General features: G+C 44.5%; 1 protein-coding gene across 4 annotated transcripts in view; it reads right to left on the reverse strand.

Annotated features, from left to right (window-relative positions):
- Arhgap22 (Rho GTPase activating protein 22) overlaps window positions 1–9366 on the reverse strand; it is a 198513-nt gene extending 189147 nt beyond the window's left edge. For 3 of the 4 annotated variants that reach the window (XM_058579996.1, XM_058579997.1, XM_058579998.1), the window contains exon 1: window positions 9012–9353. In XM_058579996.1, coding sequence (XP_058435979.1) covers window positions 9012–9063 — 52 coding nt within the window. In that variant the 5' untranslated portion in view covers window positions 9064–9353. Of the gene's footprint in view, window positions 1–9011 lie in introns of all 4 variants that reach the window. The other variant, XM_046446763.2, reaches the window with a different exon arrangement.
- Window positions 9367–13320: the final 3954 nt, after the last annotated feature.

Genomic DNA, 13320 nt, shown 5'->3' on the forward strand with positions numbered 1-13320 from the left:
ATCAGATCATAATGGAATGAAATTGGAAATCAATGACAAAATAAAAAATAAAAATTTCTCTATCACCTGGAGACTAAACAATATGCTACTGAATGAACAATGGGTCACAGAAGACCCCAAGGAGAAGATTAAAAAATTCCTAGAGGTAATTGAGAACATAGACACAACATATCAAAATCTCTGGGACACTATGAGAGCAGTACTAAGAGGAAAATTCATTACATGGAGTTCATTCCTAAAAAGAAGAAAAAGTCAACAAATAAATGACCTCATACTACATCTCAAAGCCTTAGAAAAAGAAGAGTAAACTAGCAGCAAAAACAGCAGAAGGCAAGAAATAATTAAAATCAGAGCTGAAATCAATGAAATCGAAACAAAAGAAACAATTGAAAAAAAATGACAAAACAAAAAGTTGTTTCTTTGAAAAAAATAAATAAAATTGACAGACCCTTAGCCATGCTAACAAAGAGGAGAGAGAGAACTCAGATTATCAGCATACGTGATGAAAAAGGTAATATCACATCAGACACTACAGAAATACAAAGGATAATTAGAAATTATTTTGAAATCTTATACTCCAATAAAATAGAAGACATTGAAGAAAGACATCGACAGATTTCTTAAGTCATACAATTTGCCCATATCGAGTCAGGAAGATATACACAATTTAAACAGACCAATATCAAGTGAGGAAATAGAAGAAGCCATCAGAAGCCTATAAACCAAGAAAATCTTAGGACTGGATGGATACACAGCCAAGTTCTACGGACCTTCAAAGAAGAACTAATACCAATACTCTTCAATTTATTTCAGGAAATAGAAAAAGAGGCAGCACTTCCAAACTCATTCTATGAGGCCAATATCATCCTGATTCCAAAACCAGGCAAAGACACATCAAAGAAAGAAAACTTCAGACCAATATCTCTAATGAACATAGATGGGAAAATTCTCAATAAAATTCTGGCAAACTGAATACAAAAATATATCAAAAAGATTGTGCACCATGATCAAGTGGGATTCATCCCAGGGATGCAAGGTTGGTTCAACATATGGAAATTGATAAATGTAATTCATCACATCAATAGTCTTATAGATAAGAATCATGATCATTTCAACAGACGTGGAAAAAGCATTTGACAAAATACAGCACCCCTTATGTTCAAAACACTAGAAAAACTAGGGATAACAGGAACATATCTCAACATTGTAAAGGCTATCTATGCTAAGCCTCAGGCCAACATCATTCTAAAAGGAGAAAAATTGAAGGTATTCCCTCTAAAAACTGGAACAAGACAGGGATGCCTTCTTTCACCACTTCTATTCAACATGGTCCTTGAAACACTGGCCAGAGCAATTAGACAGATGAAATAAATCAAAGGGATATGTATAGGAAAAGAAGAACTTAAATTAGCACTATTTGCTGATGATGAGTCTGATGAGTCTTTTTTTTTGGAGAGAGAGAAAGAGAGAGAGAGAGAGAGAGGGAGAGAGAGAGAGAGAGAGAGAGAGAGAGAGAGAATCTTTTTTGTAGATGGACACAACACAATGCCTTTATTTTTATGTAGTGCTGAGAACCGAACCCAGGTCCTGCCCGTGCTAAGCGAGCGCTCTACTGCTGAGCCACAATCCCAGTCCCTGACGATATGATTCTATACCTAGAAGACCCAAAAAACTCCACCAGAAAACTTCTAGAATTAGTAAATGAATTCAGCAAAGTAGCATGATATAAAATCACACCCATAAATCAAGATATTTCTGTATATCAGTGACAAAGCCTCTGAGAAGGAAATGAGGAAAACTATCCCATTCACAATAACCTAAAAAAAAATAAGATACTTGGGAATCAACTTAATGAAAGAGGTGAAAGATCTATACAATGAAAACTACAGGACCCTCAAGAAAGAAATCAAAGAAGACCTTAGAAGATGGAAAAATCTACCTTGCTCTTGGATAGCCAGAATTAATATTATCAAAATGACCATACTACCAAAAGCACTATACAGATTTAATGCAATTCCAATGAAAATCCCAATGGCATTCCTCATAGAAATAGAAAAAGCAATCATGAAATTTGTCTGGAAAAATAAGAGACCCAGAATAGCTAAAGCAATTATTAGCAGGAAGAGTGAAGCAGGTGGCATCGCTATACCAGACCTTTAACTATACCACAGAGTATTAGTAACAAAAACAGCATGGTATTGGCACCAAAACAGACTGTTGGACCAATGGTACAGAATGGAGGGCACAGAAACTAACCCACAAAATTACAATTATCTTATATTAGACAAAGGTGTCAAAAACACGCACTGGAGAAAAGATAGCATTTTCAACAAATGGTGCTGGGAAAACTGGAAATCCATATGCAACAAAATGAAATTAAACCTCTGTCTCTCACCATGCACAATACTTAACTAAAAATGGATCAAGGACCTAGGATAAACCAGAGACTCTGCGTCTAATAGAAGAAAAAATAGACCCTAATCTTCATCATGTGGGATTAGGCCACAACTTCCTTAATAAGACTCCTTTGGTGCAAGAATTAAAACCAAGAATCAATAAATGGGATGGACTCAAACTAAAAAGTTTTTTCTCAGCAAAAGAAACAATCTGTGAAGTGAACAGAGAGCCTACATCCCTGGAGCAAATCTTTACTCCTCACACATCAGAAAGAGCACTAATCTCTAGGATATATAAAGAACACAAAAAGGTAAGCACCGAAAAAACAAATAACCCAATCAACAAATGGGCTAAAGACCTGAACAGACACTTCTCAAAAGAGGATATACAAGCAATCAACAAATATATAAAAAAGTGCTCATCATCTCTAGCAATCAGAGAAATACAAATCAAAACTACTAAGATACTAAGATATCACCTCACTCCAGTCAGAATGGCAGCTATTATGAAGACAAACAACAATAAGTGTTGGTGAGGATGTGGGGGAAAAGGTACACTCAACATTGCTGGTGGGACTGCAAATTGGTGCAGCCAATATGGAAAGCATCTGGAAATGGAACCACCATTTGACCCAGCTATCCCTGTCCTTGGACTATACCCAAAGGATTTAAAAACAGCATACTATAGGGACACAGATACATCAATGTTTATAGCAGCACAATTCACAATAGCTAAACTGTGGAACAAACCTAAATGCCCTTCAGTGGATGAATGGATAAAAAAAATGTGGCACATATACACAATGGAATTTTACTCAGCAATAAAAGAGAATAAAATCATGGCATGTGCAGGTAAATGGATGGCGTTGGAGAAGATAATGCTAAGTGAAGTTAGCCAATCCCCAAAAAAACAAATGCAGAATGTTTTCTCTGATATAAAGAGTCTGACTCATAGTGGGGTAGGGAGGGGAATAGGGGAGGAATAGATGAATTCTAGATAGGGAAGAGGGGAGGGAGGGAAAGGGAGGAGGCAGAGGATTAGCAAGGATGGTGGAATGTGATGGACATCATTATCCAAAGTACATGTATGAAGACACGAATTGAGCGTCAACCTACTTTCTATACAAACAGAGATATGAAAAATTGTGGTATATATGTGTAATAAGAATTGTAATGCAAAAAAAACAAGTTTACATGTATAAAGACATGAATTGGCGTGAACATACTCTAAATACAAAGATATGAAAAATTTTGCTCTATATGTGTAATAAGAATTATAATACATTCTGCTGTCGTGTATTTAAAAAAATTTTAAAAATCCTGACAAACACAACCATTTTTGTATGCTGAAAATTGACCTAATGCGTGAAACAGAAAAATGATTCTGCTTGAAAAACTGCTAAACTCTGGGTAAAGCCAGTACAAGTCTTGCTTGGGGCTACTCCCACCTCACTACCCTCCCTGTTCAGTCTTCCCAAGGATTCTGCCCCGGTGGGGCACATCATGGGAAGCAGCTGCCAGTTGGAATGGCTCATTTAGCTATGAGTGATGGGCAATGCCCATACTCAACTGCATCGTCCATACCACTGACCATCTTGGCAGTGGGCAGATGGGGAGGACCAGTGCTGCGTTAGTCTGGTTGCCATCGTGGTTGGGGCAGGTGTAGTCCAGCTTGGTCTGTGAGCATGTGGAAACCAGAAGGGGCCTGGAGTGCCCACTGATTCTTGCCAACTCTTAAGTCTGTGGATATTTGCAGAGTAAAAAGGAAGAACGGAGCCAACCTTACACCAATCTGAATGTTGAGATAATTTCCCTGTCCACACACTGTCGAAGAATAGGAGCCTCATTGCCTCCAGGTTTGAACAAAATATCTGTCCATTCACTGGTGGCTACTAAATTGCACAGAGACAGGGGTGACCTTAGAAAGCCAAGTTTAAAAGCAAAAACAAGAATAAAAAGCAAATAAAACAGAGACACTATGGCTGCATGCGATGAGGGAGACGCATTTCACCAATTTAGCCCAGGTACGTTACCAAATAAATAACGAAACATTACTCATGTGGGAAAATCATAATCCAGAGTTCCTATGATACACAAACTGATTGAGAGGAAAAGAACTGAAAAAAGATAACCCATTTGAAAATGATGATAGGAATTGGGAATTGACCATATTAATATATAATGAAATAATGGGCAAAAAATAAAAGCATTTACCAAGGAAGATATATAAATGACTAATAAACACAGAAAAAGATGCTCAACATTATTAATTGTTACACCAATGCAAATCAAATTCCCAATAACATATCACTTTACATCTAGTAATATGGCTACAATAAAAAAAAGATAACAGCAAGTGTTGGCAAAGATGTTATTCATATAATGCTGATGGGAATAGAAAATAGAGACTTTGGAAAATATTTTGACAGTTTCTTAAAAATTAAACAAATTAAAAAAAACTTACCATATTATCCAAGAAGAGAAATTAAAACATTTATTCAATATACAACACACACACACACTCTCACACACACACACATATACACATATAAATGTCCATAGCAGCATCATCCAATATAACTCCAACTAAAAACAACTCAAAAGTCCATCAGCTGATGTGTGGATAATAATGTACATCTATATAGTGGCATGTTATTCAGCTCAAGAAGAATACACCACTGATATACACAGGAACATGAACGAACATCAAAAACCTTATGCTGTTTTATAGACAGGGAATCACATGGTATGATTCCATGTCTAAAATATCTAGAAAAGGCAAATTTACAGAGACAGAATGTGAATCGGTGGATTTGGGAGTGCCGATTAATTGCAGATGGGCAGAAGAGAACTTTGTGGGCAACAGAAAGGTCCTAAAATTGGATTATGGTGATGGTTGTTACTACTCTGTATAGTCACTAAAAATCATTCATGTAGAATGGGTAGATTTTATCATATGTAACATATACTAATAAAGCTGTTAAAATACATAAACAGAATATAGTAATAACTCCTATGGCTTGTCTCTTGAATGTCCCCCAAAGATTCATGAGTTAAATGCTTGGTCCACTAGGCAACTACTGGGAAGTGGTAGAGCCTTTAAGAGTCAGGAGGTTTTTAGGCCTTTGGGGATGTGACCTTGGTCCTTGTGGACTTTGGTCCTTTCCTCTTCTCCTTAGCTTTCTGGCCATGAGCTGAGTGTCTTTGCTCTACCACATGCTCCAGCCATGATGGGCTGCCTTGCCACAGGCCCAAAGCAGGACAGTCATTTGATCACTGAAGCCTCCAAAACTGTGAGCCCAGATAAGCTTTTTCTCTTTGTAGACTAATTATCTCACGTGCTTCATAATAGCAGTGGAAAACTTGTGAATATAATAACAAGTGCCATGTAGACAAATAAAGCAGAAAAGGAACACAGGAAAGTTGGGACCGAGATGCAATTAGTCTGAGGACTGGTGTGGCCACTGGCATGATCATTAGTATTCCAGTTCTCCCCTTCTAGGCACGTGGTAGGACTAGACTTCCTGAGCCCCTGATAGTTCAGGCAGTGGCTAGTGTGGACCATAGTTGACATCATTTCCAGGATGAGGATTTATTTGCAAATGTGAGACCTTCAAGAGCTTGCTCTCTTGACTCTCCGACCTGGAGACTGGCAACTCTGAGATTATCGTTACTCTGTCAGCTTGGGTCTTTGAGACACTGTGATGGGCAGGATACACCCTGTCACCAGATCCAGGTGACCTGTGATGTGGTGACTGTGTAACCTCTTCCACTCTGACTCAAGCAGTAAGAGGAAGACTCAGCAGTAGGGGATGCTTGGGTGGATGTCTCAAGGAGGTGACTTTGTGAGCTAGGCAGCCATCTGGGGAAACGGTCCAGAGGGCAGGCACAGTGCATGTGAAGCCCTGGTACATCTGAACAACAGCGAAGAGGATGATGAGATGGGAGAGGGTGGGTGGGATGGAGGAGAGGCTAGCAGGCAAACTGTGAAAGATGTGGGAATCCATGGGGGATGTGTGGAACAAGTGACAGAGCTGACCAGACTCAGGTTTACAGAGCCTCCCTCCAGCTGCAGTATCAAGAGGAGAATGAAGGGCCAAGGGGGAAACAGGGGGACCGAGGAAGAGGCCTTTGTAAGAATCCAGGTGAGCACTGATCTCTCACCTTCTGCCCTGTCATTCTTCCTGAAAACCATTCTGATCAGATCAGTCCTATTCTTAGAACCTTCAATAGCTCCCTATTGCCCATGAGAAAGGCCCAAGTTTCTTAATATGACATCTACCTACTGTCCCTCTTTTATTCTCCACTTCAGTTCCCTTCTTTCCAATTCTCCTGTTCCTCCAGGGCACAGTCCAGCCTCCCTGCCTCCTTATATCACTGCCATCTGTGGAAGGGTGGGGAGAGAGTATCCTCTAGGGAAAAGCTGAGAGGCAGGGGGAGGACGCTGTGGAGCACCCCATTCCACACTCCCCTCTGGCTTTAGCCCTGAAGTTGACTAGTGGGCCAGGGTGTTGGGGACCCATAGGGATGACAGGATTCAGAGAGACCTTCTCTTTCTGGATGCTGTGGCTGGGAATAGGCAGAGTCCACTGTCTTTCTTATTATGACAATAAGTGACTCCTTGTGGGAGGGGTAAAGGATGTCTTGGCAGCGGCAGCTACAGGAAGAAGCCACCGGTCCTGGGAGTGGACCAGACAGACCAGGGGGCAGAAATTGGCAAAGCTGGTGAGAAAAAGAGGCTGCAGTGGGTGTGACCTGGCAGAGCAATTCCACAGGGAAGCCAAGGGCCTCCCAGTGATGGGGCCCAGGGCAGTGCCTATTGCTGGGTGAGGGTTTAGCACAGGGATCACCAAGACTGGCTTCTGGCTTCCTGTTAGAGGGGAAGTTCTGGCAGATGCTTGACTTGGTGAAACTGTGGGCAAAATGTAAGGTACAACAGCACCACTCAACCCTTAAGAACTTCCCTTTGCCCCGAGTTTCTGGAAATGTCCGTTGAAAGCAAAGTCAAGTTCCTCAAGAATTACCCACAGCTGGGAGAGATAAGAGGCCTAGACAATCAGGCAACTAACAACCGGGAGGAGAAGCCACCTCCTCCTGTGCTCTCTTGAAATGGCACGGCCCGTTTTACAAAGCTGCCAAAGTGTTTGAGGTCGGACAATCCTTTAAAATTTAATCCATTCAAAGGAATGAAATATTGATACATGCAACTACATGGATGAATCTTGAGAACATTGTGGTAGGCGAGAAAAGCCGGAGGTAAAAGGAGATGTGTGACTGTTTATAAGACATCCCAAATAGGTAAATCCACACAGACAGAAGACAGACTGGTGACTCCTGGGGGCTGGGATGAGGAACCTGAGGCATGAAATGTTTTGCAATCTTGGTGGAGTAACAGTTGCACAAGGTGAATATATGAATTGCTACTGAATTTTACACTCTGACAATCGTTAATTTTATGTTATGAGAATTTCACCTCAGTACAAACACTAATTCAATCCAATTCATTAAATTCATGTATCTCATGCAATATTCCCTTTATTCCTTTCTCAAAGGATTGGCATCTGCACTGCAAAAAGCTGATCTCACCTTCTCCCCCAGCCCCTAATTTCACCCGTGGAAAGTAAGATCCAGGGATGTTAATGTGAGACAGGTTCTCAGCTCGTGTCCAGCCCAGAGTCAGAGCCAGGCTCCTGGCCTCCAGCCCACCTCATTCTCATCCCTGTGGATAGAGAGCCTTCTTCCCTAGCCCCATAAATATCCACTCCAACCACAGCAAAGGAGGCTGTGTGGAGTCGGAACCCTCCCTGGGCTCCATCTGCTGCTTCCTGACCCTGACTACACATAACATCCATCGGGGACTTAAAAAATATGCTGATGTCTGGGATCCACCTAAGAGCCATTAAACCTGAATCTCCAGAGGAGGAGCCGGAAGATTTTTAGAAGCTCTTCCAGTGACTCTCGCGTGGAGCCAGGGTGGGGACCACTGACCGTCTTTCTCCTGCCAGCATCTGGAGTTTCACTCTTCATCATCCCAAGGGTGCTCAGGCCCATCACCTCATGCAAGACCTACCCAACCCGCTCCTTCCTGCCTGTGACCCAGACAGCACCTGCACAACTGACCGGAAGAAGATCTGCATGACCCAGCATCTGTGTGATACCAAGCCACCACCTGCCTCTGAACAGACAGCAGTCCTGCCACATCAGGTGCTGTATTGGGGGCTGCTAAGCCATCCTCATCCTTTCTAAACTAGTTAACCACCAGCCTGCATGTTCTCAAGCAGGGATCCGGCTGCACCATGTAGTCCTTACAGGTACTGAATGTCATCAGAGTCCGGAGCCACCAGAGCCCAACACCCCCAACAATCATAGTTGTGTTGAAGCCTCTGTTTTCAGGCACACACATAGCAGCTGCCCTGGTTCAGGGGCAAATCCTGGGCCAGCAGCTGGTGCCCTGAGCTGAAAGAGGGCAGGACCCTGCCCACCAATGCTGTTTTGTCCTCTCAGCCCACGAGACCAACATGGCACCTTTGGGGGCCCCGGTGAGCCCATCCCCCAAGGAAGAAGTCAAGAGCAAAGGTAACCATCCCTCCCCACAGAGGATAATAAAATTCTTACTGAAATATCTGGCTGCGAAGGTTTTTCTTTTGCTGGAAGCTGTCGGCAGCATAACGAAGCTGGCAATCTGTGCAAGTTTCTTCTATATCCTTTTTATAAAGCGCCAACCACATCCTCAAGCAGACAAGCTAATTCCTGTTTTCCAGTAACAGATCTTCATCTATAGAAAAGAAATATATTTAGAATGCCCTTTATCTGGTGTTTTCTTGGATTTCAAACAAGACGTTCGCTGTTAGGAATTAGTCCCTTAGAAGAACATATACCCTGGGTTCTCAGAGCAGTCTTGGAGAAGTTACAGAGCCTCTGGGTATCAGTTCCTCCGCTCTGTAAAATGGGACCTATAATGACAACCACCTCTCAGAGTGAACTGATGTTCAAGGAGGAAATAGGGGCTTTGTAAACCGCAAAGTCCTCAGTGCACATCAGCTGGTACATTTGATTTGTTTTCAATGAGCCGACCTGGATTTAAGGGGAGCTGTGTTTCCAGAGAGCCTTGAAAATGAGTTCAACAACAACATTGCAATTTTGCATGTGATTTCAGTTTACATGTACAACCTTCCACTGGGGCAGGCATTTGTCCTGTTCTAGGGGAGAGCAAGGACTTGTACCCATGCTCAGATTCAGGGATAAAGCCCAGGAAGAGAGAGCCAGGGTCAGACCCTCACCCCAGCACATCAGCTGGTAAATGTGCATCTTCTCCATTCCATTCTGCAAATCTAATGTCCTTATACCATAAATTACTATTGCGGACAACTGAAAAGAAAAGTCTCGATTATGAGGTAGACAAATGACATCCAGGCAGCCATCAACATCACTAATACAGTGGTCCTGGCCGCCTGAGGCAGAGCAGGCTTTAAGGCGGTGGGTACAATGTTGCCCATTTAAATACACACAGGCATGTTTCTATGGGTAGAAGAGCAACTCCAGGGAGGACTCCCACCAGAACATTCTTCCTGTCAACCACCTGTCTCTGGGCTGCTGCCTCTGCTCACTGAGCTTATATCACATTTGTGATTATAAAACCAATCGCTTTTATTAAGCATAGCCAGTCCTCAGGGTGCTGGAAGTTTCCAGCCCTAGGCTGGGGGGAAGCAGATTTGTCTTTCACCACTCCCAGGAAGGGTAAAGCCTGGGGCTGCCGGCTGCTGGGCCACGCTCAGTGGACTGTGTGGAAGCAGAGTCCTCTTGGCCATGCCTTGGGGATCTCAGGGCAGTTCCTGCAGTCAGCATTCTCCAGGGAAACATTGGGACAGAATAGAGAAAGGGGCCAGCCTGTGCCTCTGGGGATCGATCTGGGGCAGCTGAGAACAGAAGGAGCCAGTGGTCAAGTGCTAGATCTACAGGGCCCAAACCTGAGATGCCAGCATGTCCTTGGGCCCAAGAGAGCAGTGGTTTGGCTTGCACAGGTCAGAGTGCAAGCTGAGAAAGGAGTCCCAAGGAAGAGAGGCAGAAATGGAGCCAGGGGCAAGAAACCAGAGGAAGGGAGCATTAGCCTGAGAATCCCAGAGCTGGGGCAGACCTTGGGGATCCTAATGAACCCAGAGGGACATATCTCTATACGCTCTAAGCACTTGGGGCTGGGAGGACAGTAGGGAAGACTAGGGAGTGAGAAGAAGCCCACCCCATGACCTGGTGTAGTAGGAGTTTTAAAATTAAAACTCTGGATCCAACGTCAGTTTTTTCCTTTTCTAATTGTGTGAATTTGGACATGAGCCAGATTAAGCAAATAAAAATACAGGATGCCCAGTTGTTCTGTAGTATAAGCATGTTTTAAACAGAGCATGGAATATAATTGGTTCAGGAATGTGTTGGTTAGTAGCCCAAACCAAGTCCATGAGGAAAGAGGAGATATTTGAAAGAATAGGGAGAGGCAGCTTCTTGGCTCTTCTGAGGAAGATACTGAAAGGTAGGCTCTTTTCTTCCTGCTAGACAGACTAGAAGAAATATCAGCTGAAAAGATACTCACCATTGATCTGAAACACTACTCAGATTTAACTAGGTGCCTTGCGTTTTATCTGGTGACCTTTATGCTTTCTGAGTCAAAAGCGGATAGTATTACTATCCGGAAAGAATCTTTCAGTTGTGGTAAACAAAAAAGCTGGTTAAAATTGATTTCAGTAATAAGAGGGATTTATTGACTCCTTTAGCAGGAAATGCCTAATAATTTGAGCTTCAGGTATGGCTAGATCTAGCAGTTTGACAATATCAACAATATCTGGGTTTCTGGGTTTCTTTGCAGTTCTCCTGTTCGTTTTTGGAGTGTCTGCTTCATTTTCAAACAAAGTCCCCTTATTTTTAAGAAATGCTGGAACATGCTTCAGGAGCTGATATTTCTTCTGTCCTATTCAGCAGGAAAAAAAAGCCTATTTTTTAGTATCTCTCTCAGACATGCTGGGAAGCTGCCCCTCCCTTCTCTTCCAAATGTCTCCTTTTCCCTGATGGCTTTGGTTTGGGCTACAAACTGACCCATCCCTGAACCAATGCAAACCAGTGAGATGTGTTGATTGGTGAAAGCCAACCTGGCCTCATCCTTGGAGCTGAGTGGGGCTGACTTCCCATCAGGCTCTTGGGCTGGCATTAGAAAAGAGAGGGATGCCAGAATAGGTCAGAATAGGTGCCGGGAAGCTGTGACCAAGGGGAGAGGAGAAGGGTTTAAAAAATACAGTCCACAGCAGGCTTGGTAACCTCAGAGGCAGAGGGGGACAAACGGACTGTGCTCCCATTGCCCACTCCAGGGTTCCCCTCACTCATTCTGCAGCAGGTTCAAGAGCAGGTTGTACCCCAATTAAGCCCAGCACCCAGCTCCCAGCCTGCTGAGCATCACTAGGAAGGGCAGTCACTGGAGGCTGAGCTGGAGGGACATCTTGGGATGACTCAGCCAAGAACAGCCACGCTGGCACTGGCCACATAGCAAACAGGATCACTGCAGGGGCAGGCAGTGGAGATGCCTGGTCCTCCTGAACTCAGGCCAGTACTCCTGTACCCTGTATCACCCCACCCCCCGCAGTGCTAATGAGAGCTAGCACTTATTACGCATTGACTGACTACTAAATACATTGACCTTGGGACTGACAGCTCCCTAAAGTGGGTATTACAATGGAATTGTGGGGAGCCCCAAGTCACAGTTTAACATTGCTGAGGCGGGGGAATTGAAATCCCATCTTTCAAGAAGGGACATGCACCCAGCCCTGATGTCCCAGGCTGGCCTGGCCAAGTGCGTTCCCTTTGGTTCCTCATTCATCCCCTGCAGGGTTCTCTGCTGCATGCATGTGAGAGAATAGGGTAATACACTCCTCACCCCGGTCCCCACAGCATCCGGGTCCTGACAGCAGGGATGACCAGGTGTCCAGGAAAGCGGCTGGGTGATGCTAGGCAATGCTGGACCGGGGTCTGCTCACCTGGAACTGGGAAGCCAGGCGTCTCCGCCTCTGTTTGGAACCTGTCTGGGATCCTTCCTTGCCTGGAGGGAGCTCTTGGTCTCCTGGCGCCCTCTTCTCATCCTACAGAGCTTGGGATTTGGCCCTGCCCCAGGCCACCATGTGATGAAGGAGCGGGCAGGAACAGGGGGGTGCAGCCCAAACTGAACATCATCAAGCAGGAACCAGGTTCCCTGGCTCCTCGGTGCCTCTGGGGATGATGCGTTGATGACAGCCTTTGGCCTGTTAAGAGGCTGCAGCAGCCTGGGCGGCTCAGGAAATGTTCCCTGGCAAAGCTAACCTCTGCCGGTAAGGGCCGGGCCGGGCCAGCGGCCGAGGCAAGGCTAGGTTTACCTGGTGCAGAGCGCCCCCTGGTGTCCATAGGAAAGTCCTGCCGCCCACGCTCCTGGACCTGGGCCTTGCTAACAGCACCACCCTAGTACTCATCCCTCCCAGCCTCACTTTCCCAAGGGCTACGCACTACTGGCAGGATGTGTGGGATTCCTGGGCCTTTCTACACGGAGTCTTTTCACTGGCAGCGGAATTCTTACACCGAGCATGCTTCTGTGTCTCCCCGGTGGGTAGGAATTTGGGTCAGAGAAATTACCAGCAGGTTTCAAGGGACAGATCTGAGCCCCCAATATCACTTGAATCTCCCCACTTCATAGGCTGGGAAACTGAGGTCAGAAAATCTCAGCACATTCTGCAAGGTCCTAGAACTTTAAACAGCATCGTTGTCATTTGAAAGTCAAGGCCCATGAAAGGACAAGGCAGGTGGCCCTCACTGACCTGGCTCCTCATAGGGCTCTGGTGGGCAAAAAAACTCCCAGTGTCTGCGGGTGGGCTGACCTTATAGTCACCTGGATTCAACATGGTCACCGTCTCTTGTCCTC

The sequence above is a fragment of the Marmota monax genome, unplaced genomic scaffold, assembly GCF_021218885.2.
Source record: "Marmota monax isolate L192 unplaced genomic scaffold, Marmota_monax_Labrador192_F-V1.1 WCK01_AAM20220418_F8-fsc00207, whole genome shotgun sequence".
NCBI classification, from domain to species: domain Eukaryota; kingdom Metazoa; phylum Chordata; class Mammalia; order Rodentia; family Sciuridae; genus Marmota; species Marmota monax.